The sequence below is a fragment of the Arvicola amphibius genome, chromosome 17, assembly GCF_903992535.2.
Source record: "Arvicola amphibius chromosome 17, mArvAmp1.2, whole genome shotgun sequence".
In the NCBI taxonomy this organism is placed as follows: Eukaryota; Metazoa; Chordata; class Mammalia; order Rodentia; family Cricetidae; genus Arvicola; species Arvicola amphibius.
Window position 1 is genome coordinate 4,220,595 of NC_052063.2, and position 22,978 is coordinate 4,243,572.

The 22,978-nt window shown below is 45.6% G+C and overlaps 1 protein-coding gene across 1 annotated transcript in view; it reads left to right on the forward strand.

The window, feature by feature from the left end:
- The first annotated feature begins 268 nt into the window (after positions 1-268).
- Pah (phenylalanine hydroxylase) overlaps positions 269-22,978 on the forward strand; it is a 54,104-nt gene continuing 31,394 nt past the window's right edge. Inside the window, 3 exon segments of the mRNA XM_038315156.1 lie at positions 269-486; positions 3,494-3,601; positions 13,694-13,877. Of these exon segments, the coding sequence (XP_038171084.1) occupies positions 427-486; positions 3,494-3,601; positions 13,694-13,877 (352 nt within the window). The 5' untranslated portion in view covers positions 269-426.

The window sequence follows — 22,978 nt, forward strand, 5'->3', positions numbered from 1 at the left end:
TACCTGGTTCCCTCCAGTGCAGAGAATCCTTACTCCAGGCACCCCAAATTTTCAACAATGCCAAACCTGTCTGAGCTCCAGGATACAGGTGGTCTGGGCTCTCTGCCGTCTATTCTTGTCCAGGGCAGTCTGCCAAATGAGTCCTGTGGTGGCTGCCACACCCTCCAATACGCCTCCCCTGGTGGCAGCCCAGGACCGGTGACCTGGAGCTGCACGTGGGCTGTGGGCAAGGGTCCACACACTGCTACGTCAGGGCAACGCCCACTGACAGAGCGACCTTACAGACTGCAGTAGGGGACACCCTTTGAAGCCGCCCCTCTCCCGTCCTTCTGAGAGCCAGGTTAAAATCATCAGCCTTGTGTCCGGAGAGCAAACCTTTCAGACCCTGCTGCCGAAAGCTAGAGACCCCAATCATTGGGAGCCAGCATGTCGGCTGTGATCCTGGAGCGCCCAGTCCTGAGCAGAAAGTTCTCAGACTTTGGACAGGTGAGCCTGGTCAGCCTCCAGAGCTGGGAGAGACTTGATTCGCAGATGTGAAAACAGTCTGGGAAACACTTGTATTTCCTGAGGTCGCTAAGCAATAGGAATGTAAAGATGATGAAAATGCCCCAGGAAGTCAACTGACAAGACCATCTTTAACGAGTGAAGGGACATCTATCCTTTAAGGATGCAGAGAGGTTGGGGATCTGACTGCCAGAGCAGCTTCACATCTGTGTGTCTTAAGATAACTCATTGTTTCTTTTTATTTTGCTTTTCAAGACAGGGTTTCTCTGTAGCTTTAGAGCCTATCCTGGAACTAGCTCTTGTAGACCAGGCTGGCCTCGAACTCACAGAGATTTGTTTCCTGTGTTATCTGCTTTATCTTCCCAAAGGAAAGGGTGGGTCCTCAGTCATCTGGGGCAGCAGGTCCTGCTGCATTTCTCCAGTGATAGCCATACAATCCTTTCTTCTGGATATGGAAATGAGAAGAAAGTAAGAAGCCCCCCCTTAACTTTTAGGGGATGATGTAGCATGAAGAGAATTTGGGGACTCACTCAGACGTGATGAAGGAAAAAGTAAGCTGAGAGGAAAATAATCAGGAATTAGCCCTGAGTCTGAGTATGCCTTCGGAATCATGCTGGAGGTGGAAGGAGCCTGTCCCCTCTGGTGTTGGCTGTCCTCTCCAGGGAGCTCTTGCAGAAAATAGTCTTTTCCGTGATTTATGTACTTGACCCAGGCCGGGAATCATGGTCTGAACAATGAGATTCAGACCTTGGAGGAAACGGACTCACAGGTAGCTGCTATGTGCAATCCTTGGGAACTGTCTCTCCTCAGGACCCTAGGAGAGAGTGGATGTCAAAGTCAGAATAATTCTGTAGCTGTCACCATGCCCTGGACTGGGGGGTGGGGACACTTTGTGAGCTCATCCTCTGTCAGGACTGAGAGCTGAGGGATGCCTGGAGTCAGAGACTTAGTGCTGAAGATGGTTGGTATGAAGGACAGGCAGGCCGGTCCAGAGATCCTAGCTCTGCTCTGTTCTAGGCTCCTGTGTTGCTGGTACAGCTGCTTGACCATCTGGGGAGCTTAAGCCAGTGATGAGGGGGTGGGGAACTAGGGGGAGAGTCTTAAAGCTGTGTTTATAAGACCCTTAGGTGATTGTGAATCCACAGTTTGTCTCTACCCATAACAGGGACCCTAGAAGAGGATCCAAACATGTTCTGGTTCAACCTCAGCATAAGAGGCAGTGCATTTTCCTTCGAAAAATAGGAATAAAAATCCTCATATTCTAGGGTTAAGATGAAAATTAAACAATGCCTATGCATATTTTACTACAGTTTCTAGAGCATTAGAAACTGTCAAGGTGGATTCGGCCAAAGCTGATTTGTTTGTTCAGCAGCCTGGGTCTTGAAGTGCAGGAAGGACAGCTGGCAAGGCAGATGTGCCTGGTGTCACTTGCTCATGGGAAATCCTCCCACAAATCAAGACACCAGGGTTGTCCTCTTTGGAGACTTGTGTCTACAAAGCTATGCATAATAGAGTCATTTGATGTGGGGTGAGGAGGTTATTTAGTGTCTTATAAAATTGAGATGGGATGCTGGAATTTACGGTGTCTTCTAGCTCCGCCACGCGGCAGAAGAGACACATTTATGTGTTCTTAAAACTTTTTATTGCATTTATTTACTTGTGTGTGGGTAGATGCAGTGTGTGCAATGGCGTGTGTAGAGGTCAGAGGACAATTTGGAGAGGACAGTTCTCTCCTCTCATGGTGTGAGTCCTTGCTATTGAACCTAAGTTGTCAGGCTTGAGAGCAAGCGCCTTTACCAGCTGAGCCATCTTGCCTGTACCGAGTACCGTTTGCATCTCCTTAAAGCTTCCTACCCAGATAAACAGCGCATAGTTGATATAATCCTACTAAGAGGGAGATTGCAGGAAGGCGACTCCATTTGTTGAGGGCATAAAATATGTGCAATCAGCCTGCGGGACTGAGTGGTTTAGCGCCTTCATTCGCCATCAGGTCAAGAAGCACCCACTGTGTGGCAGTTACCGCGATGTTTTCCCTCTGGCGAAACTACTTTAGTTCAGGAGACAAATGATAAGGGAATTAACAGGATGAAAGCATAATATAATTTCATATAGAGACAAGAGCTGTGAAGAAAATGTAAGCAGAATAGCGGGGTCAGTGAGGAGCGCAGAGCCACCAGCAGGGACAGGGTAGCCAGTGTTCAATCTAATCTGCTTCCCGCGGCTGAGCACGCAGCTTCACGGCAACCTTTCCTCCTGTGGGAAAATGCTGAAATGGAGACATAGTATATCTACACCCGACACACAGATACATGTTCCTCAGGACCTTCATATCTTGTTTTCAAAAGATCTTCCGTGTGGATGTGTGCAAGGGGTTGTAACCACACATGCAATTGTGCAAATGTGTCAGCCCCAGGTCACCAACACTGGCCCTAGAATATCCCTGACAGAGAGCGTTGCTTGTGAATGTGAAACGGAATTCTTTCCATTGGTAACTGAAGGTGTTTGCGTTCACTGCATGGCTAACGAGAACAGTCTGTGTTTATTGCAGAGTGCATTGCTTGATGACCGAAGTTCCTCACTCCTTGATTCCTGAGTCTTTTCCTTGCATGGTTTCTTCCTAGACAGTTTTGAAGGTGCTTTTGCTTATAAGCCAAACATGTCTGTAAGAATCAAAGAAGGCATAGTTCCTGAACCAACCAAATTACTATGAAAGTGATTTGCTCATGGGCCCAGGATTGGCTGGGCGAACTTGGAGCAATTTGAGCTTCAAGCTTCTAAAGTCAACCCAGGAGTGACATTCATTATTTTGTTGTTCTCAACTTATTTCTTTCTGACCTCACTGCCTGCTGTGTAGAATACATGTAGTTCAATTTGTTCCAAAGCTTAAGGAAGAGAAGAAGAAGTTTATGCTGGCCTCTTATTTGGTGGTTTCAAGGGAATAATTACTAAGCTGTGGAAAATGTTTTAACCAGGTGATCTAATTCTGCAGGAGACCAGTTATATTGAAGACAACTCCAGCCAAAATGGGGCTGTGTCTCTGCTGTTCTCACTCAAAGAAGAAGTCGGTGCCCTAGCCAAGGTCCTGCGTTTGTTTGAGGTAAGTGCTTCATTCCTGTGTGTCTTGGGCAATGGCATAATCATTAGCCTTGGTATTTTTTTTAAGAAAACATTTTTTAAAAATTTCTTTTTCGTTACTTCTTGGAGAATTTTGTGTAAAATATTTCGATCATATTCACCCTTCTTCTAATTTCTCCCAGATCTTTTCTCTTTTCCTACCCTGGCTACCCAACTTGGTTGACCTGCCAGGTACACACCCTTAAAAAGAAACCGACTCTCCCTCTTTCCCCAGCAATCATGTGCCAGTAGCTCCTGAGCTAAGGCTGAGACTTCTGGTCGACCTCCCCTTTCTGTGCTGTGATTTTGTCTGGCTTGAGATTGTACTGTTGCCACTGTTCTGAGGTCACATGTATAGACACATTGCTGAGTCTGGAGAACACTCCTCGGCTTTAGTCATCCATTGCCTTTGGCTCTGGCAATCTTCTCACTCCTTCTGTGATGATTCCAGAGCCTTGGAAGATAGAGAAGGGGTTAATACAGATGCTTCACTTAGTGCTGAGAATTCTAGTCTCTTATTCTCTGTACCTTGACCAACTGGGGGTCTCTGTTAATCACAACCTACTGAAAACAGAAACTTCTCTGATGAGAGTTCAGAGATTCCATCACCTGTGGATATAATACTGATACGTCATTGGGAGTTGGTTTACTATTATGTCAATTTAGCTGAACAGTGGTAGGGTCTCCCCCAGAACCTATGATTTGCTGACATACCTTCACACACACATCCAGATGTTTGCCTCCTACGCGATTACAGATCAATCAACCTGGCAATGAAGATCAGCTGTCATCATGACCACATGACACTAGATACAAATTCATGAAATCTCAGTAACAGTACTCTGGTGCTAGGTATGAAATCCAGAGTGCTGCGCTTGCCAAGCAAGGGCTCTAAGACTGTGCCACCTTCATCCTGTGAATCCATGTTGGACATCTAGAATTACTCTAGAAACCGAAGAGTATTTAAAACAGAGAACCCGGCTTTCTAAAGTGGTGGTGGTAGTTGAGGGGAGACGAATGCCCAAGAGCAAGCAGAGGGAGTGGAGAGAACAGAACGCTGTCTAAGGCACAAACTGCTTTTTAAAAGAAGGTTTCGGCAGAATATTCCAGTGCACCAACTTAGCCTTTGTACTAGCCTATTAGGGAATCTCCTAGGGAGTCACATGTTTTTCTTGAACAGTTGCCCCTTGGGACCAGGTCAGCATTAATGGATTAAATAATAATAAATGAAGAGGCTGTTTACAGTCTAATAAACAAACCACAAGTAATAAATTAGCTGAGCTGGTTGGAGAACACCCCGTGTGTGTGTGTGTGTGTGTGTGTGTGTGTGTGTGTCTGACTGGATTCATGCATTACCCAACTCTTAATTCCTCGAGGACCTTATTTTACCTATCCTGCCGAGGAGGATACAGAGCTGAATGCGCTGGTTGGTTGGTTGGAGGTTGCTGTTAGTGTGCATTGATTTCTTTCCTCCCTGCACCTTCAACAGTTACTGTAGAAACTCTCCATCCCAGTCCACCTTTTAAAGCCGTATTAACACTTTGGTAAAGTTCATAGTCAAATGAGAGTCACTCGAAGTCGTGAGTGAAGGGACAAAATAAACTCTTGTTCCCATGGCACCACACATAGACGCCAGACACACAGGTTCTCCACTCGAGTGGAAGCCATCCTTTTGTATGGGTGAGGAAACAAGGCTCTGCAAGGAGATCACACAGGGAGGGGGAGTGGAGGTGAGCTTGAACCCCGGGTCTCAGGTTTCCATGTCCAGGGTCTCTCTGTGACACCCACACTTCTGACAAACGAAATGAGCTTGGCAGATGAAGGGGAGGGTGCTTTGCATGTCTGTATCTGTTATTACACCTTTGTGTTCTGACAAAGGTTCTGGACATAAAAAGTGAAATCAAAAGCGGCAAATGGCAAAGCAAATGGAAGAAACTGAAGTACTTTGAGGCAGTATTTTCTTTAAAAAGCATTCTAACAAATTCTATGTCGTTAGAAAAGAACTCCGACAATCCGTCTTAGACCTGGGTTTTGGAGAGCCACAGGGCACACAGGCATGTTAAGAACTAGTCAGCCTGCAGTGGGAAGACCATTGCCACACTTTGTACTTCTTTTTTTTTTCTTTTTGGTTTTTCGAGACAGGATTTCTCTGTGGCTTTGGAGCCTGTCCTGGAACTAGCTCTTGTAGACCAGGCTGGTCTCGAACTCACAGAGATCCGCCTGCCTCTGCCTCCCGAGTGCTGGGATTAAAGGCGTGCGCCACCACTGCCCGGCTCACTTTGTACTTCTTAAACACATTTGACCTTGGCACCTTCTTTAGGGAGCTCATAGTACCTTCTATCTTTTAGTATTATATTAAATGTACGCTGACTTAGGTTTTCACCTTTGAATGCATTGGGTGAAGGATTTTTCCTGGGGAGATGCAGCACACAGACACAACATGCCTCTACTTGGCCCACAACAGACCAAAGTCATGACTGCAACAAAGTCCAAGTTCGCAGACCAATGGATTTTTAATGGGGTCACTATATGGAGTCTGGGCAAAGTGGCAAAGTGTTATGCAAAACTCTTGGGCAACTAACATAGATAAAGAACTCAGTAAATGTTTGTTGTAATTATTCCTGTGTACTATATCATTGGAGCCACGTGGCCTAAAGGGTTCTAAGTTCTTGGTTATAGGAAAACTAGTACAAGAATGAGGTTTATTTGGCTGGAAGAGAGAAGGCTTGGGATGGGAATATTCACCTATCTGAGGCTGTCCATGGAAGGAGACTCCTAGAAATCTTCTTAGTGCCAGAGACAAGGTGGCAGTGTTAGAAATACAGGAAGTGTATTTCAAATTGTTTACAGATGGCTTCGCTAATATGGAGGGCACTGGGAGGCTTTAGTTTCAAGTATTGCATCTGCTAAAATAGACTCCCTCAAAGGACAACATCAGAGCAAAAGTTGAGCTGTAGATACACTTATCTTCCTTAATAGAAACAGAGTGTAAAAGTCCATGTTCTCAATCTTGACCTGAGAGGGAAAAGCATTTCATAAAGGGATAATCACGCATCTCCTATGGCTTTCTGATTAAATAGCCCCGCAAGGACTCCAGGCTTGCTGAGCAGCTCCAACCCTAAATACCCTGTAGTGTAGCAGATACACAACGGGATACTTAGTCAGCTCTCACTAAATACTCAGAGTAACACTGGGAGTTACAGTGAAATGAGCCTGGACCATGGTCCTCTGGGCTGACACTATCTGGAAGCTTTCTTAGCTCAACTCCTAGTCAGAAACATGAAAGCATGCTCGCTCCTTGGAGAAAAACAGGTCTGTAGGGTGTGTATAGACTCCCCTTGACTAGTCAGGGTCTTGTACTTTCCATTCAAGTTCCTCATTCCATGGCAGTTAGCTCAAAGTCACCACCCCATTAAGGAGCCACTTTGGCCATCACTGGCCTTATGGACTTCAGCTGGTAGCTACATCAGAATGCCTCTCAACAGAACCTGTATTTAAAGAGACATAGATTACTGTGTTTGCCTGTGTTTGTGGAGTGATGGCTAGAAATTAAGTAGATTCTGGGAATTTGTGCTCAAACCATTAGAAACATGCTCAAACCTTTCTTTACTGACCTACAGACGCCCGCTGTCCTCAGTAGATTGCTTTAAATCTCAATTCCTTATGCATTTTTTTAAACATTTCCCATAGCAATCTGCTTTTAGCCCCTACCAGCTCACATATCATGTTTCTTAGGAAAACAGCCTTTTTTACAGGACATTTAGGGGTGAGTCATACAGTCAGAAGCGGTCTCCTTGGGGGAAGCTGCAAAAGAACTTTTTCTTCATGTGCCCATGACTTCCCAGGGTAGGGAGTAGACAAAGAAACAGATCGGCAAAGCTTTGAGATATAAGGTCATCTCAGATGTTCTCTGGTAGTCTCAAGTAGACCGTTTTACCAGCGGAGGTGAAAAGCTTCATTTCTGCAAGCTACTCACAGCTGGTACTGGTTCTGAATTTATACTCCACCTTCATGGATACGATTGATCTTTTAGAAGCAATAGAAAGGAAACAGTCTATATTTGCCACATGCATTTCCTTTGCCCCACCCCTAGCCAGAGATGCACTCCTCCCACGCATCCATTGTTTGGCGAACTCATACCCACTGGTTTTATGAACCAGTTACTATCTTTGGAGAAGATCCTGTTGTTAGGTCCTGTATAGATGATGGAGACCCTGAAGTGAGCGAGGCAGCCAACCCGTGGGGCTGCAGAACTTACAGATACTTTGTTACCAGGCAGCTACAAGGGACTCGTTGTGGACACTTTGTTACCAGGCAGCTACAATGGACTTGTGGATACTTTGTTACCAGGCAGCTACAAGGGACTTGTGGATACTTTGTTACCAGGCAGATACAATGGAATCGTTGTGGATACTTTGTTACCAGACAGCTACAATGGACTCCTTGTGGATACTTTGTTACCAGGCAGCTACAAGGGACTTGTGGATACTTTGTTACCAGGCAGATACAATGGAATTGTTGTGGATACTTTGTTACCAGACAGCTACAATGGACTCCTTGTGGATACTTTGTTACCAGGCAGCTACAATGGACTTGTGGATATTTTGTTACCAGGCATCTGCAATGAAATTGTTGTGGATATTTTGTATTCTGAAGGCTGTCACTACTTGCTTTATAGGATTTCCTTTGGTCCTACAGTCCATTTCATCATTCCCCTGCTGATGGTGTTTAGTTAGCTTACAAATTTTGGTGAAAGACTTAGCGAATCCCCCACCCCCCCAGTTAGAGTCCCAGTATCATTAAAAAAATGAAGTCATGGTATCTAAATTTTTCTGTGGTTATTTCCAAAGCAAGATGCTGCTACTGCCTTCTCCTTCCCCTCCTCCCCCTTCTCCCCTCCTCTATCTCCTCTTCTTCCTCCTCTTTTTCTTCTACTCCCTCTTCCCCTCCCCTCCTCCTTCTCTGAGTCTCCTTCCTCTCTCCCCTCAACCTCTTCTTCTGTTTCCTCTTCCTCTCCCTTCCTTCTTCCTTGCCCCTTTCTCCTCTTTTTCTTCTGCTCCTCTTCCCCACTCCTCCTCCCCCTTCTCCTCCTCTTGCTTTTTTATTGAGATGGTGTCTCACTATACAGCATTAGCTGTCTTGGAATTTATTATTAGATGAGGATGGCCTCAAACTCACAGAGATCCTCCTGCCTCTGCCCTCCTAGTGTGCCACCACTTCTGGAGAAAAGGAGATTCTTGGAGAAAGTGGCTACTTTTGGGGGTGGCCTGTGGGCTGGTGGTCAGTCGCTGCAGGGAGTGGTTTGCTTTCTACCATATCCTTCACCCTGTGCACACTCCTATCTGTCTTTTGTCTGTGCACCTTCTCAAATTGTTAGACAAATCAAAGTGCTCATTTTGGTTCTTGGCTTTACTGTATTCTTTTCTCTGCTTTGGCCACATAAGTAGACTTTCTTCCCATTATTTATTAAAAAACAATTCATGCAATATATTTTGATTATGTTTCCCCTCTTTAACTCCTCCCAGGCCCTCCTCACTTTTCTCCATGCAACACAGACTTTGGTTGCCTCTTAAATTACAACAAAAGTAAACAGTAGGGAGGACTTACACATTCTCTTTCTTCTCAAGCCAAGAAACATGACACTGCTTTTGGCTTTGTTAAAAAAATGACCTCTGTTGTCAGGGGAAGCTTCAGAATTTCTGCTGTCTCTCTGATCCTCCCTCCCTCCTGCAGGACTTCTCTCTCCTACTTTGGGACACTCATGGGGCTTACCTGAATGATAGGTGTTCTCTGTAGAGTAAAGCTCTGACCTGTGGTAATATCCGGGGGACTTGGGGGTCATCGAGAAGAACCAGCAGGAAGAGAACCCATGTCAGACTCCTCGTTCTGTTCCATGTACTCAGAGATTCTGATTGACATAATATTAGTGATAATGAAAAAAGTTGACATTTTAAGAGTGCTTACTGCATCCCTGGAAGAGAGGCGGTGCTTACAAAAAAACAATGACTTTGCCCCTGAGAAATGTCCTCTCTTCCCCCATTCTTCACAGCAAAGCATTTTCATTTTTGATTATATTGTTCCTTGTTCTTAATCTCCTCAAAGACTAAAGAGCAGGTCCCATTAAAGTACTCTAACCTATACCATGGCATTTGGAAGGGGAAGCTATGGCCACTGTCGTGACATTTGCTCTCCCCTGCATTGCATCATTTATAACTGGGCATGCATTGCTTCAAACACAAAGTTAATGAATTTCTTTTTTATTTGAGAGTCACTGCATCTATGGAGCATGCTTTGTCCATTTGAATGTTGGTATTTATTTAGTTGTGTGTACACAATGTGTTCTGGCTTCTCCTTTATGCACACAGGCATGGCTATTCCAGTGAGCTCAGTCTTAGTGAACGGCCCACGAGTTGTGAAACATTTTTAACATTTGGGAATCCACTTAACTTACTGTGTATGTGTGTATATGTGTGTGTGTGCATGTGTGTGTGTGTGTGTGTACTAGTCATTGTCCTTTTGCCGTGAAGAGAAACCATGCAACTCATATAAATGAAAGCATTTAATTGGAAGTTTGCCTACAATTTCAGAGGTTTAGTCTATAACCATCGTGGCAGGAAGCATGGCAGCATATCCTGGAACAGAAGCTGAGAGTTACATCCTGATCTGTAGGCTGAGAGCAAGAACCTGGGCCTGATGTTGGGCTTTTGAAACCTCAAGACCCACTCCTTGTGACATAGTTCTCCCAACAAGGCTATATCTACTCCAACAAGGCCACACCTCCTCTAACAAGGCCACACCTACTCCAACAAGGCCTAATAAGCTCACACCTTCTAATTTTAATTATTACAAACAGTTTCATTCCTTGGTGACTAAATATTCAGATGTAGGAGCCCCTGGGGCTTTTCTTATTCAAACCACCACAGCCACCACAGTGTATTAAGAACCATGTGAACTAAACTGTCACCATCTAAAAACACTGAAGCTGAGGAGAAGCTGTAGTAAACAGCCCTTGTTTTCATGTACCTATGGCTTTTATCAAGCAGGGTCACAGCTCCTTATGTGAATGTGGAAACGGGTGTGTTGATCTGCCGGGCGAGTTTCTTTGTCAGGGAAATGGATAATGATCACCAGCCGATCCCTTTATGTTGGAGGCTCAGTGTGTTTTATCAGATTTCATGAAGTGCAACATTTTTAGTCAATTTCTGCTTCTGAACCAACTTTAAAGTACCCAGATTTGGCAAGAAGCCGTGACTTGTCACTATTAGAAACAGACCCATAACAAAGAGAGACTGCTCAGAAGTGAGTGAGATTTTGAGCTCTACCATTTTGAAATCAGTACGGTCGCAGAGAATGAATCCGGGTCCATGACACAGCTGGCCTTGTGACTTGTCATGCTCTGGTGACCCTTCATCTGACCCTTAAGATGTCAGAAGAAACCAGAGAAGCCCATGGGATGTGGAGCTCTTTCTGCGCAAAGAGGAAGGGCTAACTGATACCATGGCAGCAGTAAGGGACAAATCTCCTTTATCTGAGAATGTACTGCAAGGACAATTCCCTAAAGCTTCCCAGAGTGTTCTCACTCGATGCCTGCCTACATTCTTCGAGACTATTTAAAAAACTTGTTAATGTGAAGATACTTCAAAATAGGGATAATATTATTTGAAAAAGCAGTACACAACACAATTATTATCAATCTATAAAGAAATAGCACTGATCAGGAAAAGTAGCTTTAGTATAGAAAATGCTATGAATCCCAAAAGAATGAAAAATAAATAGCTAATAACCATGGGAAAAGATGTTCAATTTTATCAGCAATTCAGTGAAAAGTTGAATAATGAATTATGTTATTTTATGTATCAGGTAACAGACATTGAGAATCCTGGTAGCTGGTACTGGTGAAGAATAGCGGTTCTCTCATGGCAAGGTAGAACAGACAAGGATAGCCCTTTTAGAGAGTAGTGGGGTAAGACACGTACAGAAGCTTCCAAGGGTAAATACTTTTTGGTTCATCAGTGAGTCTGCAAGGCATTTATGCTGGGAGGTCAGATAGGTAATCGGGAATACCATGTAGATATTGCCAACCATTGTTTCTAGTGGCAAAACACGAGGAAACTCACTACCTGTCTAGAACCCTCGCTGCAGAAACGAAGGCGCATCCAGATAATGGACTCCAGAAAGTGCCGAGAAAGGAGCGGATGGTTGCTGGCAGATGGATCAGAGGGCAAAGGTGTTTGCGGACAGACTGCTAACTTGCTTAAAGAAAGAGAACGCCGGCTCTTTCACGCTGGCCTCTCACCTCACACACATTATATGGCAACTGTGCTCAAGTGTGCTCACACACACCACACAAATAAGTGAATATTTAAGACAGGGTGTGATGGGGGCAGATAGATATGGTATAGGTAGTTAATGTCAAATAAGAAGTATCTAGTTCATCTCTTTAGCTATGCCATAATATTGTATTCAGAGGAAAAACTCTGGGGGGAAAGAGTGTGTGTGTGTGTGTATGTGCGTGTGTGTGTGTGTGTTCTTTCTTAGGAATTCAGTCACACTAGCAAATCTGAAGATGGAATGGGATCTAGTGATGATTCTTCTATCCATTTTTTCTATCCACAAACTCCTCTCATGGTCCTTATAATTTTGATTGTCAAGGCCATTTCATGAGTCACACAGCCTGTGACTCCCCCTATCCCTTTCATGCTCACCATGGCTGCGGCCACCATCACACCCCACTGGGATGTCACCAGTGACTTCTTAGCAGGACCTGGTGGTTCTGTCGGGTCTGCGAGGTTCAGTCTCAAGATGGATGTCAGATTAATCATGCTAAGTTAATGAGATCATGCTAAGAGAATGCTCAAAACCTCATGAAGGCCCCCATTTCCTTCAGAATCAAGGGTACATTCTTTAAAATAATTTGCATAGCTGTCCTTCTCTTTGTAGTTATTCTGACTTATTAGACTTCTTTTTTTTTACTTCTTCTAGGCCAATTACACCACACCCCCATGAGGTCTTCGTATCTATCAACTCCTTTGGGATATGCATCTGATTTGTTTTCTTAAGAAGGCCTCATGCACAGATCCTCTTTAATTCTACAATGTACCCTAACCCCAGCCCCAGGATAGCTCATCGGTTTCATCTGCGCTGCCTTACATATTTTATCCCCTGCCATTATGAAAGAACACATAGGTTAGTTGTCTTCAACAGCTGTTGCTTTCATTCCCTCCATTTGAATTTAAGATTTAAAAAGACAAGCATTTAGGTCTGTTTGGTTCATCTAGAGAGTGATTAGCACCTAGTGAGCATTACATATATATTTATATAGGCTATATATGTATATATAATAAAAGCATTAAGTATACTTTCATGTATAATGTAAATGATATCTCTATACATAATATAATGATATTAATAATAGGTCTGAGCATTGGGTTGCACCCATCAGAGCGTGTGTGTGTGTTCGCTTGCCAAAGACCCCCCAAAAGCTCATGGAACAGGGATCACTAAAGCCACCCGGGTGTAGATGGGGCAACTGAGGGATGCAGAAGCATAGAAGTCAGTTGTCTAGCATTTCTACTGTACCTGCTGTAATTTAGAGCTTACAGACACAGTGCCTGAGTCCTGGGCACCATATTCAAGCAAAACAATGTTAGGTCAATATTATCTATCGAGATCCTGTGGGATTTCATTGGTCAAAAGGGAGACTTTTCTATGTAAATATCACTACTGCTACTATCTTAGGCCTTGGATCCCAACCCAAATCCTTCATAGGCAACTCTAGGCTCTTTATTAGGTTTCGTGTAGTTTAGTTTGGAGGTGTGTGACTTACCGTTCCTACCTCTTGTCAGTTGGTGCTTGGCTTTGCAGAAGGTTGAAAGCTTCCAGAACTATAAGGGCTTCCTTATACTCATGCAAAAAAACAACAACAACAAAAAAAAAAAAACAAAAAAAAAACCCAAAAAACAAAAAACCTGCTCTTCAACTTCAACTCTGGTTTGCTGTCTTGTTTGCTGTCTCTGCATCTTTGCCTGTAGCAGTAACGAAGGCCGGCCCCTCCCACCTGTCTTTGTCTCTGCAGGAGAATGACATCAACCTGACTCACATCGAATCCCGACCCTCCCTTGTACACAAAGATGAGTACGAGTTCTTCACGTACCTGGATAAGCGCAGCGTGCCTGCTCTGGGCAGCATCATCAAGAGCCTGCGGCAGGACATCGGCGCCACTGTCCACGAGCTGTCCCGAGACAAGGAGAAGAACACGGGTGAGAGTCTGAAGATTCCTGGGACCTCAACAACACAGCACAGTTTTCATAAAATAGCACCGATGACAACTTAAAGGTGCATGAAAGGGAGAGGAAGTAAGCCCAGGAAGTAGCCTCACATAGCATTGACACAATCATTAGCTCCTTTCCCCTTCTTCAATGTAACTGTTTCTTGTTCTCACTGAATATGTTGAAAGACAAGATACTGTGTAGCCCAGAGTGGTTCCAAACTCACTAAGTAAGTGAGCTTGCTCTTGAACTTCTGATCCTCTGGCTTCCACTTGCCACGTGCTTGGATTACAGGTGTGTTCCACCACATCCAGGTTATACAGAACCAGGGATCAAATCCAGTGCATTGTGCGTGCAACTTCTTATGTATTTTTTTTTTTTTTTTAAATTTCTGGGCTACAATCATCTGCTGCAACCAAAGAGTTTTCTCCAAATTTTTACAGTATGCCAAATCTGTATCAGGTTTTCAGGTCCTGAAAGGCAGCTCCCCAAGACTCTACCAAGGGTGTCTTCCCCACGCTCTCCTCTCAAAGGTATAACTCTGACAGGAAGCCCCATCTCTGACTTGCCCTTGCCCAGAGTGGTCAGATGGGCTCAGGTCTCGGGAGGGACCCTTGTAATTCTTCCTCTTCAGATGTCTTCACCTCCTTCCTTTTGCCTCCCAGGCTGACGCCTGTCCTCTCCCGCCTTCAGGCCACCTGCTCCCAACAGGAACTTCGGGCCCTCAGGACAAAGGGCCTGCTGGGTCCTGGGGCAAGCTCTGCCTCTGCTTGGAGCAGGTGGAGGCCGAGGCAGCTGGACTCTGGAGTCGGAAATCAAAGAAATTGACAGGCAGGCAGGCAGGCGGGCAGGCAGGCGCCACTTGGAGAACGAGGAAGATGTATGTGGGCCAGCTGAAAGGCTGCAGCCTGAGCTGGAAGCTCCAAAAGCAGCTTCTTAGAGGGGATAGAGAGAGACAGTGAAGAGCCCAGCTTCTTGGTCCAAGACATAGCACACTTGGTGTGACTTTGAGCAAATTACTAATGCTGACAACCTCCAGCCGCATCCAATGGAAGAAATAAGAATCCCTGACATTCTGGGGCTAATGAAATTATATCTCCAGGCACCGGAAATAGAGCAGAGGTTGTTTAGGGGATTCATAAATGCCCTATATTCTCGCTATTATTATCATTGCTATAAAAAAAAAAAGTGGAAAAGCCACAGGAGCCGCAGCAATCCGGCTTGTACAGATCCTCTCTTCTAGATTCCAAGAGCTGGAATATGACCTCAGAGGTCATGCGCCCCCACAGACTCCTAAGCTTTGTATCGGGAAAATGGAGGCCGTGACTTGCCTTAAGGCAGAGAGCACATTCTGCGTGGTCATAGGCAAGAGAATATTAATGACCAACTCATCTATGTCAGACACTGCGGTAGGTGCTGGGGAAAAATAAGTCAACGGCTTGTTTCTGAGGAGCTCGGTCTGGCTGAGGGGACAAGATACCCAGGTAGACATAGAAGAGAGGCTGTGGCTGTAAGGAGACAGATGCCTTTATCATGTGACTCTCGGGACCCACCAGGGAGGAAGTAGAAAAGCTAACGTTTTCCTCCAGAGGCGTATCCCGCAACTACTGCTGAATCTTAGACATTAGAAGGAGCACAAAATTAATTCCTCAGGAGGCTGCTCACCTCGGTTGCTCAGGATGGCAGGGTGCTGGTGTTTGAAGTGTGTGTGGGTGTGTGTTTGTGTGTGGCAGAGATGGGGGTGGCAATCTTACGGGAGCAAAAAAGAAACAGCCTGTACTCACTATTTGAAACGTGTCGTGTGACCTTTACTTCTCCGAATAGCCGTTTCCACCTGTGATTCAGCAGCTGCTGGGGATGCGTGGCAGATGTGGAGGTGACCCCAGCAGGGAGAGACTGGCTGTCAGGGCTCCAGGGGCAGATCTGTAGGGAGGAGTCTGGGTTTGGAAGCTGGCTTTTGAGAGGAGCATTGCTCTGCATAGCTGTTCTCTCCTATCAATGTCATGGGGGAAAGATGAGAGAAAGGAAGCGCAGGAGTAGATTCGGACCTTTGATTCTTTCTCCAGACAAAAAATGCCCTTTTTAATGAGGGGCTCAGATCTCAGGGGCAAGGCTGACAGCAGGTTCAAGTGAGGGACCTGAACCCCTCAAAGCAATTAAGCTAAACCACTTTCCCCTCTAGTCGCTGAACCATTCAGACAGCAGCATGGGTGATAGAGAATGAAAGTTTCTCAGTTTCTTAATTGCTAACGTTCCCCACCCAAAACAGCTTGAGGGAAGGTTAATTATGGTGACAGGTTAAAGAAACCCCAACCTCCTCAAATACCTCCTGGAGAAGCTGATGGGGCCTTAATAGGATTTTAATCCAGAGAGTCTTTTGAATGCTTAGTCTATTCTCCTGCTGCCGTCTCTCCTGATGACCTCAAATCCTTCTTCAACTCAACATGAAAGAGCATTAATATCGGCCATCGATCCACCTACTAATCCTTTTCCCTTTCCTTTGAGTGTTCTGCATGACATTGCATTTAGTGAGGGCGTAGAAAATGCCTACATGGAGACAGATTGCAGCCAGGGGAGGCAGACAGACATGGACACAGTGCCTTAGGTAGTCAGAAGTTAGAGCATTGCCCTTTGAGAGAGTTACCCCTTTGTACACGGGGTAACTTGGAGTTGTTTAACAGGATATCGTGTTGAGACAGCAAGCTCAGATTTCCATCACAACAGCTTTCTATTATATTCTGTGCAAAACAGAAAGGCTGGCTGATATGTATGTATGTATGTATGTATGTATGTATGTATCTATCTATCTATCTATTTATCTATCTATCATTTTCTATTTATTCACCTGTTTTCCCATCTGTCTGCATATATACACAAGTACATATGTGTCAATCTATCTATCATCTATCTATCTATCTATCTATCTATCTATCATCTATCTATCTATCTATCATCTATCTATCTATCTATCTATCTATCTATCTATCTATCATCTATCGATCATCTATCTATCTATCTATCATCTATCTATCTATCTATCTATCTATCTATCTATCTATCTATTGTCTATCTGTCATCTCTCTACCACATACTATCTCTTATTTATCTGCCTAGCCTAGAGCTAAGATTATTGATAGAATCATTATTACATAGGTTTTCCCCATGTAGCCCAGTCCCCTGTAGATTTCTCTTTTCTCCGTCAATATTGCTGCTCTGAAGTGCCATGCTGAGTAAGACAGATGTTTTAGATTCATTTCGGTTTTCTGTGGTCAGTGAGAGGATCCCTTGAAAGGCTCTGACCTTCCCCTCCCGGGACCTGGCAAATGGTGCACATGTGTGCACGCCTACTTGTTTGTAAGAGAAGGGTGTTCAAAGGAGTGCTGGTTCCCAAAGTGATAAGACTCTTCAGAAGAAAGCTGCTTAAGGCCGAGTGGTCCAGATGGCTGGAGTTTCTTTAGTCCCACCACCTGCATCTCCGCTTTTTCTGTCTGTCTATTCCATTCCCATTCTCATCTTGTTCCCTTTCAATTGGAAATTTCCCTCCACGTATTTTCCTTTGTCCTGGGTATGGTTTTCACTATCATAGCTCTATGTGCTCAGGCTCCTACATCTACAGGGAATCAACTCTTCAGACTGGGGGGGGGGGGGAGAAATATGCAGTTACATCACCATTTTGTCTTCAGTTAAGTGCTCGCTGGATGTACTGATGCTGCTGTGCGTCCTGGGAGTCAGGGAGACATCTCCTGTTTCTTCAGACTGCTCCTGTTGAGACAAACTGGCCTCATCTGGGAGGATAAGCTCGTTCAGGAGGAGAGGAGAAATGTGGGGACTCTATGTAGAATAGTTTAATGCTATCAATACTCTGCTTGTTCCCCCAATTCAATTCTGTCAATAATTCATTGGCAAAGAAAAATCTGAACAAATGACCCGATGAGGCTGAGCTCGCTGGTCAGACACAGAGTTTAAGCTAAGGAAGACCATAGCATTATAAAATAAAAGAGAGAATTCTTCATTTGTATTCTAAATCTATCTCTTAAAAAATCTTGATTACTTTGCTTGTCTCATTTAGTCTTTGCAATAGCTAGGGTAGCCAGAGAATACTCTTCATGATTTCAGTATTAGAAGACAAGAGAGGGAAAAGCTGGGAGGAGAATGGTTTTGTGTCCTTCCTCTTCCTGTTTGATCCCTCGTCTGTAGCTGTTGGGCCAGCTTGTTTTGAAGGTTCCCATGTCTTATTTGAAAAGTGAAGATGTTCAGTGCTGATGTGACTGTGTGGGTCACATGATACAATCTTAGGAGAGGTGCCGACATGCAGGGCTCATGTGGTCAGTGAACTTACAACTGAATCTCCTAACAGGAGACACACAATTCTTAAGGTTTCTCAGGTCCCCTATTTGCAACCTTTGCTGACCACGTGCACGACTACGTGCTGTTTGGTTCAGACATATGATTATGAATGTTAGAAGGAACAGACGAACACCACCCTTCTTCCACGTGCCATGTATGGTCCTTAAGGTGCAGGAGGGAATAAGAAGATGCAATTGTAACTAAATGCCAACTTGTCATTCACAGTGGGTCAAGAGAGCCTCATAGTGACCCGGAAAGAGCGATACATTTAAAGTCAAGAGCTGATATGTGGTTCTCTGCTTTCTACATGGTCGTTTATCACCTCGCCTTCCAGAGTGCAATCCCCCCCAGCCTCTTCTTCATCTGGGAAATATAACGAAGATCTGTTCTGCTGTTTCCTGTAGTTCATGGACAAGGTCACGCCAGATATCTTGAGGCATCTGAAGGTCTGAGTTGAACTTGCTTGAGACGAATAGGTTCTTGGTCTCTGGCATGTTTGGGCCTCAATAGGGAGATACCTCTGTAATCCATCACCCCAACCATTATTAGGTCATCTGTTATACCAGTGTATGGAAGCAGACCCCAACCAGGGTAGCAATGCAGAGGGAACCACATTGGGGTTGTCTTTACCCATTAGTCAAGAGAACAACTTTACATGTGGGGTTTTGCGAGGGTCCTGCAAGCAGGTTCCCATTTCCAAGCCTTCCTGTGACTGGCAGATGTGTGGTTTGTTGGGAAGAGCAGGGGCAAGAGAGCCAGGAGGCCAGCGTTTCTCCCTCCCTCTCATTCTCTTTTCCTTTCTCCTTCCATTCTCATTCCCTGGCTCTTTTCCACGTTTTCCTCCTTCCTTTCCTACCAGTGTTGACAACACTCATTATACAACTGATGTCTTTGGGGGGATATTTCCATCATCTTTGAGATTTTTGCTTCATTAGATACCCTTCTCTCTTCTTGTCTAGCATGTACACATCACGTGACTCTTTTGTTGTAAACCCCACCTATGGCGATGCTCTTCCTTTGATCACTGGGGAGATGGCTCACAGTTTAAAACATCTATTGCTCTTACAGAGGATAGGAGTTGGATGCCCAGCACCCAGGTCGGGTGGCTTACAACTTCCTGTAACTCCATTTTAAATGGGGATCCAATGCCTCTGGCCTCTTCTAGCTCTAGGGCTCTTATGCACATGCCTCCCTCTGTTAAAAATAAAACGAATCTCTTAAAAAAGGGACACATGGCCCCTTGGGAGGGTCAGTGTGAGGGTAGCTCCTGTTTGGGGGATGGCTGGAGTAAAGAGCCTTATAGATGATGCTGTTTACTCATAATTTCAACATTTCATTGAAATGTCTGTTCTTCATGCACTTATTTATCTGATTCTATGAAGTTGCTCTTAATTAGCAGAGACCAGATGCTTTGCCCATCCCATCTTGACTGATACTGCTCTGCCCAGGGTGCAAAGGGGACCAGCTTGTCCTGTCGGCCAGGCTTTGACTCCTTCATCCTTGCCAAGATCTTCCTCCGGGTTTTTCTTTCCCTAGAAATGAACGTAGACGTGCCTTCAAACAGGACTTGGCCTGCAAGATCGGGCAGCCATGCCCTCTTCCTTTGCTCCTGCCTTCTTACACATCTGGAGGCTGTGCCTCAGAGGAGGCGCAGGGGAGCCTGGAGTGAGACCATTCTGTCTCGGGTCTCTGAATTGGAGGATTTATTGCTCTTCCTGAGACAGGCTGGCCACAATCCTGGGTGCCTTTCCCCCTCAGCCCTGAGGCTGGTGAATGTCTGATGCAGCATGAGAACTAGATTGTGATCTGTCTGCCTCGAACTACTGTGGGTTTAATGGGCTTGCACTGACCCACCAGGCAGGAAGTAGGCTCTCGCCTGTGGGCCCTTTCCTTTGGGAGCACTCTGGAGCCAGTGGTCCCTTGACGTCTGGGCAGAACAGTTGACCCTGACTTAATGGGACCACAACGTGGGTGTCCAGGGTCTGCTCTCCAGCAGGCTGCTTCCTTTGGAGCCAAATCAATATTTATTAATGATCTGCACCCCTCCCGGGTGCCAGTGGCTTCACAGAGAGCCTCTGTTACACCAGCCGGCTCAGTAATTCATTAACCCCAAGCCCAGAGCCTGTGAGGGCCTTGCAGAGGCTGACCCACCACTGGGGTATTTGGCAAGGTCATTAATGAGCTAATCTGATTTAACTTTTCAAAATGAAGGCCTGGGTCACCGGGGTCAGTGCCTATTCCCAGCATTGTGACTGAGACCCCTATGTGTGTGTTGGGGGGGAGGCCGTGGAGGGAGGCTGCAACTTTCCTCTGAAGAGGAGAAAGTATGTGGAGGAGAAGGTAGGTGTTATGCGTAACCACGGCCATCCAGGAAGGCTGGGATGAAAGACAGGAAGGACTTCTTCAAGGCCCTGTGGGGTCCTACTTCTGCTCACCCAAAGAACAAAGATAACTAGAACTGTTGGCAGATTGGTCAGGCCTGTGGGGCTGGGGGTGCAAAAGTGGACTTAGGCTCTGCCCTAGGAGCCTGAGTGACAAGATTTACTTAGCCAGAGGCACCCCCAGGCTTTGTGAAGCGGTTCAAGCGCAATGACCGTTGACACAGCCCTACCTGCTACAGGTTCGTTACTTCCCATACTACAGAAGGTGACAGATGGCAGAATTAGTTGTCTTACACATTTTACAGATGAAGAATGTACAGCTGCTGGCTCCCCAGATTCCTGGGGGGAGAGTAACTCGCTCAGACGCACACGGTTTGTGCTCAGGAAGATACACTTGAGCCCAGAGTGACCTTCCAGCTACCAGGCCTGGATGCTCATCCTTCTGTGCTTAGTGTCAGCTGGAGCTGAGTGAAGCAGGCATTCCTCTCTGGGCTCCCTGCCTTTGTGTGAGTTCCCAGACTGCATGGCCTTCATACTCTGAAGAGAAAGGAAGTCATGTGCCTCAAGACACTCTTGCCTCCTGTACCCAGAACCTGTCTCCCTTAGGTCTCTCATCTCAAGACTCAGGCCTTGTTCCAAGGTGACAGCCTGTGAACTCTTTCTTCATTGACCTGGGTCTTTCTATCCCATAGGCTGCAGCCAATGGCCTTAAAAGTGATGCCTTGGAGGAGGTGGGGTTTGAGTTCAGGTAGGGCAGGCAGCTGCCAACAGTGAGTTCCAAGCCTGTCACATTTTACCCTCTGGCTTTCTCATAATCCCGAGAATAATATTACCCAATAGTTTAAAATCGCGCATGCGTGTTGAATGCTTTTGTCAGCTTTCTTTATGGGCTTATAGGTTGCTCAGCATTTTTTAATCTCTCTCTGTAGGTGTGCATGCGGGCTCATGCAGTGTGCAGTGTGTGCAAATGCCACAGCATGAGTGTGGAGATCAGAGGTGACCTCTGGTATTGGTTCTCTCCTTCTACTTTGGGACAGTCTCTGTTTCACGTCCGTGTACACCAGCCTAGCTGGCCTGTGAGCTCATGGCGATCCTCCTGTCTTCATTTTGCTGTGGGAGCATTGGGATCATGTGTGCTAGGCTGGCTTTACACGGGTCCTGGGAGTTTGAACTCTGGTCAGCCCATTTCCTGGGGAGGGGCTTTACCACTGAGCCACCTCCCCATCTCCTGATCCTCACTGACTCTCTCAGGGACATATGACTTTTAATGGCCCTTTTGCAAATGAGAGACTAAGGAACCGCTGAGATTAGGCGCTTTGCTTCGAGTCCAAAAGTCGGGACCTACCTAGCAGAGATATCTTCTCACCCAAACCTGTGTCAGGAGTTCCCAAGCTTTCCCGTTTTTCTGGCTGGGCTTTGTGTTCCAGCCATTTCTGTATAATGATGGGGCTCAAAAGTCACCAGAGGCTCCTGCTCTTGGGTGGCTATCATGACCTTATAATCCTGCAGTCTCAAGACCAGGTGCTGAGCTCAAAAGGTTGGAGCTTACCAGGCTGTGTGCTCTTTAGATCTTAGAATACTTGTAATGGTTTCGAGTTCTCTTATTTATTTATGATTAATTAACTAATTAAATAACTTACTTCTTTTCTGCTAAGAGGTCTTAGCTAAGCCACGTGCATGTGCCCAGCTAGTTTGGTTTCAGGAAAGAATTCCTCAGAGCCAGGTCTGACTGGCTTTGCTGCTCTCTAGTGGTGAGTTGGGAGATAGCAGGTGTGCCTAGCTTTGAGGCCAGCATCCGTAGAAAAGCTGTGGATGGGGCCTGAGACTGTAGGGACCGTACTCCGAGGACATGAACATAGCTGCCTTGCTGACTGTGGTGGATGCATCTTTCCATGTTTCTTCTGGCCAGCCTCTCACAACATTCCACGCATCTCAGAGCACAAGAGTCACTAAGGACTGGAGCAAAAAGTAAACACATCATGGGTAGCTTATAGGGGGAAACAGAGGCCCGGTGTTAAGAAGGATTTTAACGCTGGAGCCAGATGGAGATGCAGCTCTTCACACTAACGGCTGGTGTCCTCCCCCCACTTCTTCCATTACTGCCGGAATGGTGAAATCTGCCGTCACAGTAAACATGGATGGACCCCCTGTGTGTGGAGTCCAGGGCTAAGGTGTGTCATGTCGGCTGAGTCCAGTGTGTAACAGCAAAGGGAGATGATTTGAATCTCTTTCATGGGTCCGGAAGACAAAACTACAGGCGCGTGTATAGTTATATAACAAAGGAAGTGGCATGCTTACTAGTTTTTCTGGAAATTTCACTCTGCCCTTTGTGTGATGAGGAAAACAACATACTTAACAGGAAAA